At 41.1% G+C, this 18,855-nt stretch overlaps 1 protein-coding gene across 1 annotated transcript in view; it reads left to right on the top strand.

Moving 5' to 3' along the window:
- Positions 1–18,855, top strand: part of LOC129830611 (uncharacterized) — a 248,671-nt gene that overhangs the window by 8,311 nt on the left and 221,505 nt on the right. Inside the window, exon 2 of the mRNA XM_055893164.1 lies at positions 7,359–7,575. Within this exon, the coding sequence (XP_055749139.1) occupies positions 7,362–7,575 (214 nt within the window). The 5' untranslated portion in view covers positions 7,359–7,361. The remainder of the gene's footprint in view (positions 1–7,358; positions 7,576–18,855) is intronic.

Below are 18,855 nucleotides of genomic sequence, written 5' to 3'. Positions count from 1 at the left end.
GCTCCGCTCATCTTTCCCTCGATCCTGACTTGTCTCCCAGTCCCTGCCGCTGAAAAACATCCCCACAGCATGATGCTGTCACTACCATGGTTCACTGTAAGAATGGTGCCAGGTTTCCTACAGACATGATGCTTGGCATTAAGGCCAAATAGTTCAATCTTGGTTTCATCAGACCAGAGAATCTTGTTTCTTATGGCCTGAGAGTCTTTAGGTGGCTTTTGGCAAACTCCAAGTGGGCTGTCATGCTCCTTTTTTACTGAGGAGTGGCTTCCATCTGGCCACTCTACCATAAAGGACTAATTGGTAGATTGCTGCAGAGATGGTTGTTCTTCTGGAAGGTTCTCCCATCTCCACAGAGGAACTCTAGAGCTCTATCAGAGTGACCATGGTTTTCTTGGTCACCTCCCTGACCAAGGCCCTTCTCCCCCAATTGCTCAGTTTGGCCAGGCGGCCATTGTGTTCTTGGGGACCTTCAATGCTGCGGAAATGTTTTGGTACCCTTCCCCAGATCTGTACCTCGGCACAATCCTGTCTCGGAGCTCTCCAGACAAATCCTTTGATCTCATGGCTTGGTGTTTGCTCAATTTCGAGTCTCATAGCAAAGGGTCTGAATACTTATGTAAATAAGGTATTTATGATTTTTTATTTTAATATATTTGCAAAAATTTCCAAAAATCTGTTTATGCTTTGTCATTATGGGGTATTGTGTGTAAATTGATGAGGAAAACAAACGTTGTAATCCATTTTAGAATATGGCTGTAACGTAACAAAATGTGGAAAAATCCAAGGGGTCTGAATACTTTCAAAATGCACTGTATATTGTATATTTCCCCTAATGTTATTAGCATACCTCCTCTTTCTCTCTATTGTTGCTTAATTCCTTCCTCGCTTTCAACAAAATACGTTTAGTTGTCCTTATCTCAATCATTCTAATGACATCCTTGAATAATAAAGGACTAGAATTAGATGCAGAAGGCTTTCACTTGTCTTCACGAAGATTGATTGAGTGGTTATGGGTCTGAATAACTGCTATCTATAGCTTACTCCCATAGCGTGTTCACTCTTCTTTCAAACGGCCCGTGAGTTCTATTGGCTGCTGTATTTAACATTCAAAAAAAAAGAGGTTGAGTTCCTCTTCGAATAGTCTATTGGTATAAGAAATGCAAAAAAATAAGTAATAAGGTACAGCAAGCTATTCTAGTCTAGCTTTTACTACACTACATTTTACTACTTTTTTAAGGATAGGCCAGCGGAACACAGGTACTTGCATATTGCGCATATTCTGCATAACCCATCATTAATTAGCTAATTATAAGGCTAATACTGAATTTATTTTATTACCTGAAAGAGGTAGGCTAGGACATTAATTTGCATTTTATTGCATGACATAAGTAGTTGATACATCAGAAAAGCAGAACTTAATATTTGGCACAGAAACCTTTGTTTGCAATTACAGAGATCATACGTTTCCTGTAGTTCTTGACCAGGTTTGCACACACTGCAGCAGGGATTTTGTCCCACTCCTCCATACAGACCTTCTCCAGATCCTTCAGGTTTCGGGGCTGTTGCTGGGCAATACGGACTTTCAGCTCCCTCCAAAGATTTTCTATTGGGTTCAGGTCTGGAGACTGGCTAGGCCACTCCAGGACCTTTCTTACAGAGGCACTCCTTAGTTGCCCTGGCTGTGTGTTTCGGGTCGTTGTCATGCTGGAAGACCCAGCCACGACCCATCTTCAATGCTCTTACTGAGGGAAGGAGGTTGTTGGCCAAGATCTCGCGATTCATGGCCTCATCCATCCTCCCCTCAATACGGTGCAGTCGTCCTGTCCCCTTTGCAGAAAAGCATCCCCAAAGAATTATGTTTCCACCTCCATGCTTCACGGTTGGGATGGTGTTCATGGGGTTGTACTCATCCTTCTTCTTCCTCCAAACACGGCGAGTGGAGTTTAGACCAAAAAGCTCTATTTTTGTCTCATCAGACCACATGACCTTCTCCCATTCCTCCTCTGGATCATCCAGCTGGTCATTAGCAAACTTCAGACGGGCCTGGACATGCGCTGGCTTGAGCAGGGGGACCTTGCGTGCGCTGCAGGATTTTAATCCATGACGGCATATTGTGTTACTAATGGATTTCTTTGAGACTGTGGTCCCAGCTCTCTTCAGGTCATTGACCAGGTCCTACCGTGTAGTTCTGGGCTGATCCCTCACCTTCCTCATGATCATTGATGCCCCACGAGATGAGATCTTGCATGGAGCCCCAGACCGAGGGTGATTGACCGTCATCTTGAACTTCTTCCATTTTCTAATAATTGCGCCAACAGTTGTTGCCTTCTCACCAAGCTGCTTGCCTATTGTCCTGTAGCCCATCCCATGTCCTTACACAGCTCTCTGGTCTTGGCCATTGTGGAGAGGTTGGAGACTGTTTGGTTGAGTGTGTGGACAGGTGTCTTTTATACAGGTAATGAGTTCAAACAGGTGCAGTTAATACAGGTAATGTCACGTTCCTGACCGGTTTTCTGTTATTTTGTATGTGTTTGACGGTCAGGGCGTGAGTTTGGGTGGGTAGTCTATGTTATGTGTTTCTATGTTTGTTAACGGTGACCTGATATGGTTCTCAATTAGAGGCAGGTGGTTTTCATTTCCTCTGATTGAGAGCCATATTAAGGTAGGTGTTTTCACATTGATTGTGGTGGGTGGTTGTCTCCTGTGTCTGTGTTTGTCGCCCCACACGGGACTGTCTCGGTTTGTTTGTACGTTCGTTCTTTTGTGTAGTCTGTTTTTCCTGTTCGTGCGTTCTTCGTTACATGTAAGTTCTTACGTTCAGGTCAGTCTACATTCGTTTTGTTATTTTGTTTAGTATCAAGTATAGTTCGTTTTTTGTCTTGTTCAATAAATTCATTATGTCTAACTACCACGCTGCATATTGGTCATCTGATCCGTCTCGCCTCTCCTCGTCCGAGGAGGAGGAAGAGATAGAAATCTGTTACAGGTAATGAGTGGAGAATAGGGGGGCTTCTTAAAGAAAAACTAACAGGTCTGTGAGAGCCGGAATTCTTACTGGTTGGTAGGTGATCAAATACTTATGTCATGCAATACAATGCAAATGAATTACTTAAAAATCATACAATGTGATTTTCTGGATTTTTGTTTTTAGATTCTGTCTCACACAGTTGAAGTGTACCTATGATAACAATTACAGACCTCTACACGCTTTGTAAGTAGGAAAACCTGCAAAAATCAGCAGTGTATCAAATACTTGTTCTCCCCACTGTATATGGGATTTATTTTAAGACATTTTGCTTAATTAACTTGATTAATATTTTGGTGTTTCTATTCCAAGAAAAATGAAACCCTCAGGGTTTCCATTAGGATGGAACGGAAAATATGGCTCTGTACAACGTGACGGTCGGGAGTAGGCTACATTACTACAGGATAACTTTTCCATACCTTAATTGTAGTCTAACCAATATCCAAACGGAGATTCCGGGAAAATAAATATCTCAGTGATTGTGTCCACTCGTGGTATCTCTCTTCGGTTACACATCCTTGAAATAGCAGAACAGCATAATGGTCCGGATGGCCCTTGCTGTGCCTGGTGAGCATGCACTGCACTGAAACCAAAATGCCTTTTAGTTTAGGTTCCGGCTCATTTTCAAGTCCTCTGGTGGTTCGGTCCTAACCCTGGAACGGGTAGCACCATAGGAAGAAGCTGGCTTGATGAAACCAATGTCCATTTTGTCTGTTCTCTTTGGTCGCAATGTAATTTTTTTTGGATAAACAGCTCGTGTTTGAATGGTAACTGTATTAAGTGCGGGGTGAGGAGTACTAGAAGGTGTGACTTTCAGTTTACAATAGGCCATAAGTATACAGCAGATTGCCGATTGTCCTCACTTTGGTTATGCTGTAACATACTGTAGCACCATGACCAGGATCTCTATTCATTTAGGTGAGCAGATTAGGGCTTTCAGGAGGAACGGAACATCTAGTACAGAGTTTCCTCATCATTCAGTTTATTGAAATTTCATTTTCAAGTCGTGCACAATTATCAGTTTCTATTTGGTTTATGTTACCCATTCATTGCCAGTTAGAGACATATTAGTGCCTTGGGACCCAAAAGCAAAATCAGTGCTCTAACTCCCCCTTGCACTGGTCTGAAGCAATGAAGAAGTGACGCAGGGTACCGTACTAAACCACAAATTAACTCTTAAATCCTGCAGCATCATCTTAAAACTTTTAGTTGAGCAACCACTGTAGACATGTCTTATATTGGCAGAAATCTTACATTCTTGTTCATCTAACGGTTGTGTCCAATTTACACTAGCTATTACATTAAAAAAGACCATGCTCTTGTTAGAGGATAGTGCACAACAACAGAACACTTTAATCATGGCAACTGTTTTGACACATTCACATGTGAAGGTGAATGTACTTACATTCAGTAATCTTGATCTGATTTGTCATCCCGAGGGTCCCAGAGATAAAATGTATATATGTATAGTTTTGTTTGAACAAATAAATGTTTATATTCAAATGTAGAACTGGGTTCTACAGTTTGACCCCACTGCCTGTTACTCAGGCCTAAAAGCTAGGATATGCATATAATTGGTAGATTTGGATAGAAAACACTCTAAAGTTTCAAAAATATTTTCTATAGGAACATTTTCTAAGCCATTTTGCCACAACTTTGGAAGTATGCTTGGGGTCATTGTTCATTTGGAAGACCCATTTGCGACCAAGCTTTAACTTCCTGACTGATGTCTTGAGAAGTTGCTTCAATGAATCGTCATCATTTTCTTCCCTCATGATGCCATCTATTTTGTGAAGTGCACCAGTCCCTCCTGCAGCAAAGCAACACGATGCTGCCACCCCCGTGCTTCACGGTTGGGATGGTGTTCTTCGGCTTGCAAGCGTCTCCCTTTTTCCTCCAAACATAACGATAGTCATTATGGCCAAACAGTTCTATTTTTGTATCAGACCAGAGGACATTTCTCCAAAAAGTATGATCTTTATCCCCATGTGCAATTGCAAACCGTAGTCTGGCTTTTTTATGGCGGTTTTGAAGCAGTGGCTTCTTCCTCGCTGAGCAGGGGCGGCAGGGTAGCCTAGTGGTTAGAGCGTTGGGCTAGTAACCGAAAGGTTGCAAGTTCAAATCCCCGAGCTGACAAGGTACACATCTGTCGTTCTGCCCCTGAACACGGCAGTTAACCCACCGTTCCTAGGCCGTCATTGAAAATAAGAGTTTGTTCTTAACTGACTTGCCTAGTTAAATAAAAAATAAAAAAGGTTAAATGTAAGTCGCTCTGGATAAGAGCGTCAGCGAAATGACTTAAATGTAAATGTAAATGAGCAGCCTTTCAGGTTATGTTGATATAGGACTCGTTTTACTGTGGATATAGATACTTTTGTACCTGTTTCCTCCAGCATCTTCACAAGGTCCTTTGCTGTTCTGGGATTGATTTGCACTTTTCACACCAAAGTACGTTCATCTCTTGGAGACGGAACGCATCTCCTTCCTGAGCGGTATGCGTGGTCCCATGGTGATTATACTTGCATACTATTGTTTGTACAGATGAAAGTGGTACCTTCAGGCGTTTGGAAATTGCTCCCAAGGATGAACCAGACTTGTGGAGGTCTACACTTTTTTTTCTGAGGTTTTGTTGATTTCTTTAGATTTTCCCATGATGTCAAGCAAAGAGGCACTGAGTTTAAAGGTAGGCCTTGAAATACATCCACACCAATTGACTCAAATTATGTAAATTAGCCTATCGGAAGCTTCTGAAGCCATGACATCATTTTCTTGAATTTCCAAACTGTTTAAAGGCACAGTCAACTCAGTGTATGTAAACTTCTGACCCACTGGAATTGTGATACAGTGAATTGTAAGTGAAATAATCTGTCTGTAAACAGTTGTTGGAAAAATTACTTTTGTCATGTCAAACTATAGTTTGTTAACAAGAAATTCGTGGAGTGGTTGAAAAACGAGTTTCGAGTTTTAATGACTCCATCCTAAGTGTATGTAAACTTCAGACTTTTTAACTGTATATGGGCAAATAAAACCCCTGAGAATAAAAATGGAAGTTTTATGTTGAGGGTGGTTTTAACATCCCGTACTTGGAATTATATCAACTCGCCACCCAATGATATTACTTGAGACCTATTGCTAAATGTACTAAAGAGGAACAATTGGTACATATTGAAAATGTGCATGCTCACCCCCAGAATTTTTTCACTTGTCTATTTTCAATGGATACACATAAACATGAACAACTTCATAGTTAACAATGTGGAAGAAAATTAAACAAATTCTACAAGAACCAATATCACTCCCAAAAAGCACAGCCATATGAAACAATACTTGGATAACTTTTCAGAATGCAGCAATAAATTGGTCCACATGGAAAACTACAGTCATAGAAACCGTATGAATGGAAAATATTTGGATTTCCCTCAACTGCAAGATAAAGAATGGTTGGCTGATTTTTGCCTTCACCAAGGACATCATGGCCCTCATGAATGAACTGAATTCCAAACTACAAGGGAAGGGCCTTTTTGCACATCAGATGTACAGCCTTGTCAAAGCCTTCAAGGGAAAATGACTCCTCCTGACCCGCCAAGTAGAAGCCAACAATCTCATCCACCTTCCAACACTAATAGTCTGTTCCCTATGAGATGACCAGAGGGAGAAGTATACATCGCTTTTGCGTGCTTTGAACGGTGAGTTTTCTCGTCGTTTTGAGGATTTCAAAGTGTTGGAAAATGACATGCTGTTGGTTTCCTCTCCTTTCACCTTCAATGTGGATAACACTCGCACTGACCTGCAACTTGAGTTTATTGATCTTCAATCTGATGCAGTGATTGGAGAACTATGACGAGGTTCTATGCATTTCTCGATTAACAAAACTTTCCAAAGATTAGGAGTTATGCTCAGAAGATGTTTGTACTGCTTTGGTCAACCTATGTATGTGAACAGACATTTTCAGTAACGAAGTATAACAAGTCAAGGCACAGATCATCTCTTACTGACTCTCACCTCTCAATGCCATCAGAGACTTCACTCCTCAGACTGGCTGAGTAGTTGAAATGTAATGTTGAGCTCTCTCTCTTTCTTGAAAATACATACCAAAAGGAAAACATGGATGGGGTTTATTTCTGTGCATGTTAAAAAAGTTAAATAAGTAGCAGATCTGGATGTAATTTACAGTAGATATATCTGTCAACACAGTCATACACATGATGTATAATCCTGTAAAATGATTCTGGCCCACGATGGCAAAAATATATTCTAATGTGCCCCTCCATTCAAAGTATTTGCCCAGGCCTGTACTACACATATATTTTTCCTTGTGTTGCTCATGCAGGCCATGGAGGAGCTGAAGGAAAGTACTAAGAGGTATCCGTTGTTGCGGGCTGCATCTGAGGAGAGCTCCAGTGAGCTAAGCAGCTTTCCATTCCCAGGAGACACTCTGCCCTGGAACCTCCCTAAACACCACCGGATCAAACGCTCCAAGTCTGCTTCTGGAGACGTGCACGTGCACGTGCTGGACCCGGCGGAGAGGGCTGTCTTTCGTATCGCAGGTAAGCTTGAATTAAAAGTGGGACACACACGCAGAGGACTGAGTCAGAAATAATGTTTTTCTTAATGGGCCTGCCTGGTAAAAATAAAGGTAAAATTAATTCACAAATAATCATACACACACACACGCACAGATCATTCATCAGATACACTATACTACACCAGTCATCACAAACTTTTGGACAAGAGCAGAAGATTGATTCATTCACCTTAACAGGCGCCTTCATAAATGTTCTCTAAGTGTTTTATACAGCTTGTGATTCAGTAATGACATTTCCATTGCATTGCTAATGAGGCTTTAGGAGCTAAGCTATTATGGTAACAACTCTAAGATGCCAATTTGAATCCAATAGGGAGTATTAGGCTGTCCAGAGCCTGTCTCTGTCAATCTCAGTGCTCTCCTTCCTTGGCCCCAAATTCAAGTTCACCAAATGGCACCCAAATGGCACCCTATTCCCTTTATAGTGAACTACTTTTGACCAGAGCCCATAGGGAATAGGGTGCCATTTGGGATGCATTCTGGGTCTGGCCACTGATATTGTGGTGTGATTATGTTGCTGTGTCAGCAGGCACTGACTGGATGGCAGTGTTCATATTCTCTCTTTGGAATAAACAGTATTGATTTGATTCAGTGGGATGGTGTCCTGAGACTACAGAAGCAGTGGGACTGGATATCGTCCCTGGTCTGCAACAGTATAATATGTCAGGAAGCACACTCAGAAATGGTCGATTTGGAAGATGCAATTTGGAGATACAGTTGGTTTCTTTTGAACGCTTTTTCTGCTTGTTTATGTTCACTCAGCTGCACCGCAGCAGGTAGCCTCGAGGTTACAGCGTTGGGTGGTTGTGACCTTACTCAAGGCACTTAACCACAATTTCTCAAAGGACGCCGGTTAATTGGCTGACCCTAGCTGTGACCCCGTTTTCCACAGTTTTCTCAGGGGGAGTTGGGATATGCAAAAAATGCATTTCCAAATTGCACAAATATAACCACCTATACAATTTTGACATGTGTTATTGTATGAAACATTTATTGCAAAGCTATTATCTATTCTAATCTGCTTAGTTATGTCTGTTTGAACATACCTTTCTGCTGGCTCTCTCCTGTACAGGGATGGGTGGTACAAGTAGGCTCTCTTGGCTATCACCCTGTGGCTCTCTGGTGGTCTCCTTGCAGTGAAGACCCCTGATTTTCAGGGAATTATGCTACACAGCTATGGCCTAAAAAAGGATCTATATGATTGTTAGAAATGTATATTCCATGTGATAGAGGGCAATAGGGTTTTGATTGACCAATTTCTGTCGGCTAATCGGGCTAAAGAAGTAGGTTGAGAGGAATTGATAATACCCAGACAGATGCTCATTGAAATTAAATGGTATGACCAGGGCACCTAAGCATACGTTTATTAGGGACACCCATCTAGTACCGGGTTGGACCCCCCTTTGCCTCCAGAATATCCTGAATTCTTCGGTGAATGGAAACGTTGCTCAATTGGTATCAAGGGGCCTAATGTGTGCCAGAAACATTCCCCTCACCATTACACCACCACCACCAGCCTGTACCGTTGGCACCAGGCAGGATGGGACCATGGATTCATGTTGCTTATGCCAAATCCTGACTCTGCCAACAGCATGACGCAACAGGAACCGGGATTTGTCAGACCAGGTTTCTCCACTCCTCAATAGTCCAATGTTCAGGATCGCTTCCCCACTGGAGCCGCTTCTTGTTTTTAGCTGATAGGAGTAGAAGCCAGTGTGGTCGTCTGCTGCAATAGCCAATCTCTGACAAGTTGTGCATTCCTAGATGCTGTTCTGCACACCACTGTTGTACTGCGCCACTATTTGCCTGTTTGTGGCCCGTGTTTATCAGTTGATGTTATTCTTCAATAACACAGACCCCAAAGCAAATCAGAGGGAGAAAAATATAGTTGTTATGCTATAAAGTGGATGGTAGATATTCATTCTCCCCTGTTCTCGATGTTTTCTACACTTAACAAAGAGACAGGATGTAGTTTATACCCAAGCCTATCCCGTGGTTGACCAATTAGAATTCCTTGCAATAAAATTGGGCCAATGGCCAAATACCAAGTACCCCGTTTCAGGCTCAATGTATAGACAATTTGGACCAATGAGAACTTGTCACATGTGTAGCTATGAGTCCCAGACTGGAACCCTTACACAGATTCTAAACAGATGTTGAACTGAAAAACAACGCGTTCCATTGACCTCCATTGTTCCCTGCATTGTGTAATTATCTTTAAATATTCTTACACCTGCCTGTTAGCTTGCACTAAAGCCATGAAATCATTTTCTGGAATTTTGTTTGTTTTGGAATAAAGCTTGTTTTTCAACCACTCCACAAATTTTTTGTTAACAAACTATAGTTTTGGCAAATCGGTTAGGACATCTACTTTGTGCGTGACACAAGTCATTTTTCCAACAATTGTAAACAGACAGATTATTTCACTTATAATTCACTGTATCACAATTCCAGTGGGTCAGAAGGTTACATACACTAAGTTGACTGTGTCTTTAAACAGCTTGGAAAATTCCAGAGAATGATTTCATGGCTTTAGAACCTTCTGATAGGCTAATTGACATAATTTCAGTCAAGTGAAGGTGTACCTGTGGATGTATTTCAAGGCCTCCCTTCAAACTCAGTGCCTCTTTGCTTAACCTCATGGGAAAATCAAAAGAAATCAGCCAAGACATCAGAACAAATGTGTGGACCTCCACAAGTCTGGTTCATTCTTAGGAGCAATTTCCAAACTCCTGAAGGTACCACGTTCATCTGTACAAACAATAGTAGCAAGTATAAACACCATGGGACCACTCAGGAAGGAGACACGTTCTGTCTCCAAGAGATGAACGTACTTTTGTGTGAAAAGTGAAAATCAATGCCAGAACAACAGCAAAGGACCTTGTGAAGATGCTGGAGGAAACAGGTACAAAAGTATCTATATCCACAGTAAAACGAGTCCTATATCGAAATAACCTGAAAGGCCGCTCAGCAAGGAAGAAGCCACTGCTCCAAAACCGCCATTAAAAAGCCAGACTACGGTTTGCAACTGCACATGGGGACAAAGATCGTACTTTTTGGAGAAATGTCCTCTGGTCTGATGAAACAAAAATAGAACTGTTTGGCCATAATGACCATTGTTATGTTTGGAGGAAAAAAGGAGGAGGCATGCAAGCCAAAGAACACCATCCCAACCGGGGGTGGCAGCATCATGTTGTGGGTTTACATTGCTGCAGGAGGCACTGGTGCACTTCACAAAATAGACGGAGGAAAATTATGTGGATATATTGAAGCAACATCTCAAGACATCAGTCAGGAAGTTAAAGCTTGGTCGCAAATGGGTCTTCCAAATGGACAATGACCTCAAGTATACTTCCAAAGTTGTGGCAAAATGGCTTAAGGACAACAAAGTCAAGGTATTGGAGTGGCCATCACAAAGCCCTGACCTATAGAAAAAAATGTGGGCAGAACTGAAAAAGCGTGTGTGAGCAAGGAGGCCTACAAACCTGACTCAGTTACACCATCTCTCAGGAGGAATGGGACAAAATTTACCCAACTTATTGTGGGAAGTTTGTGGAAGGCTACCCACAACATTTGACCCAAGTTAAACAATTTAGGAAATGCTACCAAACACTAATTGAGTGTATGTAAACTTCTGACCCACTGGGAATGTGATGAAAGAAATTAAAGCTGAAATAAATAATTCTCTACTATTATTCAGACATTTCAAATTCTTAAAATAAAGTGGGGATAATAACTGATCTAACACAGGGACTTTTTACGAGGATTAAATGTCAGGATTTGTGAAAAACGGACTTTAAATATACTAGGCTAAGGTGTATGTAAACTTCTGACTTCAACTGTATTTACAGTACCAGTCAAAAGTTTGGACACCTACTCATTCAAGGTTTTTTCTTTATTTTTACTATTTACTACCGAAGACATCACAACCCCCAAAATACTGTAACACACATGGAAAAGGTAGGCGTGGTATACAGAAGATAGCCCTATTTGGTAAAAGTAAAAAAAAAAAGGTAAAAGTCCATATTATGGCAAGAACAGCTCAAATAAGCAAAGAGAAATGACGGTATGTCATCACTTTAAGAAAAGAAGGTCAGTCAATCAGGAATATTTAAAGTACTTTGAACTTCAAGTGCAGTCGCAAAAACCATCAAGTACTATGATGAATCTGGCTCTCATGAGGAACTGTGACAGGAAAGGAAGACCCAGAGTTACCTCTGCTGCAGAGAATAAGGTCATTAGTGTTTCCAGCCTCAGAAATTGCAGCCCAAATAAATGCTTTACAGAGTTCAAGTAACAGACACATCTCAACATCAACTGTTCAGAGGAGACTGCATGAATCAGGCCTTCATGGTCGAATTGCTGCAAAGAAACCTCTACTAAAGGACACCAATAAGAAGAAGAGACTTGCTTGGGCCAAGAAACATGAGCAATGGACAATTAAACCAGTGGAAATCTGGAGATTTTTGGTTCCAAACACTGTCTTTGAAAGACATAGTGTAGGTGAACGGATTATCTTCGTATATGTGGAGTCCACCGTGATGCATGGAGGAGGAGGTGTGATGGTGTGGGGGTGATTTGCTGGTGACACTGTCTGTGATATATTTCGAATTCAAGGCACACTTAACCAGCATGGCTACCACAGCATTCTGCAGCGATACACCATCCCATCTGGTTTGCACTTAGTGGGACTATAATTTGTTTTCAACTGGACAATGACCCAACACAACTCCATGCTGTGTAAGGGCTATTTGACCAATGAGAGTGAGGGAGTGCTGCATCAGATGACCTGGCCTCCATAAATCACACAACTTGACGGTTTCGGATGAGTTGAGATGGTTTCGGATGAGTTGGATCGCAGAGTGATGGAAAAGCAGCCAACAAGGGTTCAGTATATGTGAGAACTCCGTCAAACTGTTGGAAAAGTATTCCTCATGAAGCTGGTTGAGAGAATGCCAAGAATATTCAAAACTTTCAGGAAGGCAAAGGGTGGCTACTTTGAAGAATCTAAATCTAAAACATATTTTGATATGTTTAACACTTTTTTGGTTACTACATGATCCCATATGTGTTATTTCATAGTTTTGATGTCTTCACTAGTATTCTACAATATAGAAAATAGTACAAATAAAGTAAACCCTTGAATTAATAGGTGCGTCCAAACTTTTTACTGGTACTGTAGATAAAGTGCATACAGGGGTTCCCAGGGATTGATAGTAGGACCTGTTCTTTTCACTATTTACACTGAGTATAACAAACATTAGGAACACCTTCCTAATATTGAGTTGCACCCCCCGCCCCCCTTTGCCCTCAGAACAGCCTCAATTCGTCAGGACATGGACTCTACAAGGTGTCGAAAGCATTTCACAGGGATGCTGGCGCATGTTGGCTCTAATGCGTCCCACAGTTGTGTCAAGTTGGCTGGATGTTCTTTGGGGGGTAGACCATTCTTGATACACATGGGAAACTGTTGAGCGTGAAGAACCCAGTAGTGGTGCAGTTCTTGACACAAACTGATGTGCCTAGCATCTACTGCCATAACACGTTCAAAGACAATAGAATATATATTTTTTCACCCTCTGAATGGTACATATTAACCATCCATGTCACAAATGTCTCAAGACTTAAAAATCCTTCTTTAGCCTTTCTCCTGTGGTAGATTCATTTCTGTATTACCAAAGAGAGAGAGAGACAAACTTCACACACCAGTCAGAGTTATACTTAATATACACCTTTAATAATAATTAAGCTTTGCAACAGCATTTGACTTTCAACAATTCACTATCTCCAATGAATAGTTGAGTGTCAACATAATGGCAACTGAGATCTTTTATAGCAAAGATCCACCCCCCTAGTCGACATGACAAACCACAGATAATAGGAACTGTTCACAAAGAAAGACTTTTACTTGAGAGAGGAGTATCCCATAGCCAGATAGTATTCGCTATAAATTATCGTTCAGTTTGGTCTCTAAGACAAGGTTCTAATCTTGTTCCTGGTACTTCATAGTACAAAAACACCAACTTATCCAATGGCATATATCAATTGTCAACTCTAGATACTCCCATCTCAAGTACACCCCACTCCTGGACAAGCTCACAGAGGGGAGTGAGCCTCTAGGTCCATATACTATCTCAAGATAAGTGCAACATCAGAGGGGACATACAATGGTTCCAAACACTGCCATACTCCAATGAGAAAAGGAGGGAGTGACTGGCGTTCAGACATTGTGGAGACACTTAATTGGTTCCCCATTAATCACGCCATCCCTTCACATGGTTTAAGAATAGGTAAAGACACATTTACATAAGAAGACAATGTTCCATTCTGTCCTCTTCCCTTTCTGATATTCTGCATAGCACCAGATGGTTTAACAGATACATTCACATATGAAGACAAGCCTGACCTCTCTCCTCTCTGAGCCCCAAGTATCTGAGCCCTAGCTGAGAAGGGATAAGTGCAACTGCCAACCCTATAGTCCAAAGGGAAACATTCTAATGACAATTATCTCACATAAGCATATTATGCAAATAAAACATCTTATCTATGTTACCCAACTAATTCTGATTCATCCCCCACACTCCTCCCCTTCAACTACACGGATTGAAGTGGATTTAACAAGTGACATCAATAAGCTTTGACCTGGAAGCAGTATATATAAATGTGACCGACTGGCTCAATTCGGTTTTATGTAGCAAGATTTGAAAACTTTTTTTTTTTTTTTTCTAACGTTAGCTAGCTTGCTAACAGTACACTTGAACTTGAACTGAAAATGACTTTGACAAAATTAGAAACATGTAATATCTAAAAATGTAGCAAGCTCGACTCTCTTCCCGTATACAATGATGGACGCTTCTCCCTTTGTCACTCTGTCACGGATGCCATGGTTGCCCTTCGTTAGAAGATGTAATCCGGAGACAGGTGTTTTATACAACAGCCTTCTGTGTGTTGTCTTTTCGACTACGTCTGCATTTTTGCAATCAAATGCCAGAATTTTCTCCATCTCCTTAGCTATCATACTCTAATTACACTGATTTCAAAACTCTGTCCTCCAGAAAGTGGAGAGCAACACTTAAACAGTTCTACTACGTGATATATTTAAAAAAAAATCTGCGTTAGAAAGGATTACCTACACATATTGACCAGCTCATATTATAAACAGAAGCCTGCTCCATGGCAGACCAATCCAAACTCATCTCTCGGCATGACCAGCCCACTCATTATCTCAGCCAATCATGGCTAGCGGGAAGGTTGGTGTTTTTCTCCATGACTAAACCAACTAGGCTCACAATTTAACATTTGTATTCGTATTTACAGATGGCATACAAGTTTGTTATTAAGGCATATGAAAGTTCATATGTTCCAGAAGGCATTTCTACCAAAAAATGTATTTTGTTTAAAAAAAAGTTTACGTTCAAATGACGCTCCTGTAAAGTAGTGACGCGCGACATACGCCTAGTTTCCGGAAACTAGTCACAAATGCTTTTGGTCATTCTGTAATTATTTTTTTTAAATAAACACAACATGCAACAATTTCAAAGATTTGACTGAGTTAACTGTCATATAAGGAAATCAGTCAACAGTCATTAGGCCCTAATCTATGGATTTCACATGACTGGGATACAGATATGAATCTGTTGGTCACAGATACCTTTAAATAATATGTAGGGGCGTGGATCAGAAAACCAGTCAGTATCGCAGATAGATTGTAGCTTCCATCAATGTAATTGTCTGCATCATTTCCAATCCCCCATATTTATTTTGCTACAATCTGCAATATTAAAGGTGATCTTCCCCCTAAAAAATAAAATAAATATATAAAAGTCAGTGTCTGGTGTGAACACCATTGGCCTCGTGCAGCGTGACACATTCCTTCGCATAGAATTGATCAGGCTGTTGATTGTGGCCTGTGGGATGTTGTCCCACTCCTCTTCAATGGCTGTGTGACGTTGCTGGATATTGGCCAGAACTGGGACACGCTGTCGTACACGTCGATCCAGAGCATCCCGAACAGGCTCAATGGGTGACATGTCTGGTGAATATGCAGGCCATGGAAGATGGGACATTTTCTGCTTCCAGAAATTATAAACAGATCCTTGCGACATGGGGCCATGCATTATCATGCTGAAACATGAGGTGATGGCGGCGGATAAATGGCACGGCAATGGGCCTCAGGATCTTGTCAAGGTATCTCTGTGCATTCAAATTGCAATCGGTAAAATGCAATTGTGTTTGTTGTCCCTAGTTTATGCCTGCCCATAACATAACCCCACCGCCACCATGGGGGACTCAGCAAACTGCTCACCCGCACAACACCATACTGACATCTGCCCGGTACAGTTGAAACCGGGCTTGATCTGGGAAGAGCACACTTCTCCAGCATGCTAGTGGCAATCGAAGGTGAGCATTTACCACAGAAGTCAGTTCCGACGCTAAACTGTAGTCAGGACAAGACCCTGCTGATGACGACAAACACACAGATGAACATCTCAGAGATGGTTTCAGAAATTCTTTGGTTGCAGAAATTCTTTGGTTGTGCAAACCTAGATTCATCAGCTGTCTGGGTGGGTGTTTTAAGACGATCCCGCAAGTGAAGAAATTGGATGTGGAGGTCCTGTGCTGGTGTGTTAACACGTGGTCTGCTGTTGTTAGGCCAGTCGGACGTACTGACAAATTCACTAAAACACAGTTGGAGGCAGCTTATGGTAGAGAAATTAACATTCAATTCTCTACCAATATCTCTGGTGGACTTTCCTGCGTCAGCATGCCAATTGCACGCTCCCTCAACTTGAGACATTTGTGGCATTGTTTTGTGACAAAACTGCTCATTTTAGAGTGGCCTTTTATTGTCCCCAGTACAAGGTGCACCTGTGATTTGATCATGCTGTTTAATCAGCTTCTTGACATGCCACACGTGTCAGGGGAATGGATTATCTTGGCAAAGGAGAAATTCTCACGAGAAGGGATGTCATTTTTTCGAGAAATATGCTTTTTGTGCACATGGAACATTTCTGGGATCTTTTATTTAACTTCTTACGGCTGAGATCCCGTTAACGGGATCGATATGACAACAGCCAGTGAAAGTGCAGGCCGCCTAATTCAAAACAACAGAAATCTCATAATTAAAATTCCTCAGACATACAAGTATGTTACACCATTTTAAAGATACACTTCTTGTTAATCTCACCACAGTGTCCGATTTCAAATAGGCTTTTCGGCGAAAGCACCACAAATGATTATGTTAGGTCAGCACCTATTCACAGAAAAACACAGCCATTTTACCAGCCAAAGAGAGGAGTCACAAAAATCAGAAATGGAGATAGAATGAATCACTAACCTTTGATGATCTTCATCAGATGATAATCATAGGACTTCATGTTACACAAGACATATATGTTTTGTTCGATAAAGTTCATATTTATATCCAAAAATCTCAGTTTACATTGGCGCGTTATGTTCAGTAATGTTTTGCCTCCAAAACATCTGGAGATTTTGCAGAGAGCCACATCAATTGACAGAAATACTCATAATAAACATTGATAAAAGATACAAGTATTAAACATGGAACATTAGATAAACTTCTCCTTAATGCAACCGCTGTGTCAGATTTTTTTAAAACTTTACGGAAAAAGCACACCATGCTATAATCTGAGTACAGTGCTCAGAGCCCAAATAAGACATAAAGATATCCGCCGTGTTGGAGTCAACAGAAGTCAGAAATAGTATTATAAATATTCACTTACCTTTGATGATCTTCATCAGCATGCACTCCCAGGAATCCCAGTTCCACAATAAATGTTTGTTTTGTTCGATATAGTCCATAATTTATGTCCAAATACCTTCATTTTGTTTGCGCGTTCAGTCCAGTAATCCACATTCATGACACACAGTTCAGACGAAAAGTCAAACAATTCCATTACAGTTCGTAGAAACATGTCAAACGATGTATAGAATCAATCTTTAGAATGTTTTTAACATAAATCTTCAATAATGTTTCAACCGGAGAATTCCTTTGTCTTCAGAAATGCGATGGAAAGCAGGTCGGTCTCACGTGACCGCACATGTTCAGCTCGTGCCAGAGACCTGACTCAAAGAGCTCTCCTTCCCTCATTCCTCACAGTAGAAGCATCAAACAAGGTTTTAAAGACTGTTGACATCTAGTGGAAGCCTTAGGAAGTGCAAAATGACCAATATCCCACTGAATATTGGATGGGCAAACCTACAAACCTCAGATTTTCCACTTCCTGGTTGGATTTTTTCTCAGGTTTTTGCCTGCCATATTGAGTTCTGTTATACTCACAGACATCCTTCAAACAGTTTTAGAAACTTCAGAGTGTTTTATATCCAAATCTACTAATAATATGCATATCTTAGCCTCTGAGCCTGAGTAGCAGGCAGTTTACTCTGGGCACCTTTTCATCCAAGCTACTCAATACTGCCACCCAGCTCAGGAAACACTTTACATGTTGTGTTTATATTTTTGATCAGTATGTTGATAATACTATTATGTACTCAATTGCGGCGACTGTTGACCTGGCTGTGACAAAGCTACAGTCCCATTTTGCAGTTGTGCAGGAAGCCCTTACTGATTTTAAACCCGTGCTTAATACGGGCAAAACTAATGACAATGATTTATCATTTAAAAAACGTACGAATGAGCTTGTTAAGAAACTAAGATTTAAAGTAGGCTTTTTTATTACGAAAAACAGATCTCGTCTCTCTCTAGTCAGCAGGAAGCAGATTGTGCAGTCAACCTTTATACCTGTCCTTGATTATGGTGATACTATGTATCAAAGTGCATCTACTTCTATGCTTAAACCCCTGGATGCCGTTTTTCATAGCACCCTTAGTTTTATCACAGGAGACAGTTATGTTACTTATCACTGTATTCTTTACCAAAAGGTTGGCTGGATCTCTTTGAAGTTACGTAGATCACATCATTACGTTATTTTTGTTGACAAAGATCTGCTCCACGAGCTTCCGACTTACCGAACTTCACTGTTAAGATTCAAAATGACAAGTTATTAAACCCGTTCACAGGGTTGGTTAACCCTGGAGTCTCCTTTGGTGTCTACAGAGTTAGGTAAATCAGCCTTTAGTTTTCTTGCTTCACATGTTTGGAATGATCTCCGAAATACATTTTGAATAGATGCGTTAGTGTCCCACGGGTAGTTCAGGCAGCGGACAGAGGATTATTTTTTACAATGAAGAATGTGTTTGTTTTAGTTAACTGCGTTTTGTG

Source organism: Salvelinus fontinalis, chromosome 32 (genome assembly GCF_029448725.1).
Source record: "Salvelinus fontinalis isolate EN_2023a chromosome 32, ASM2944872v1, whole genome shotgun sequence".
NCBI classification, from domain to species: Eukaryota; Metazoa; Chordata; class Actinopteri; order Salmoniformes; family Salmonidae; genus Salvelinus; species Salvelinus fontinalis.
The sequence above is the reverse complement of the archived record's forward strand: the minus strand, read 5'-3'. Positions and strand labels throughout refer to the sequence as shown.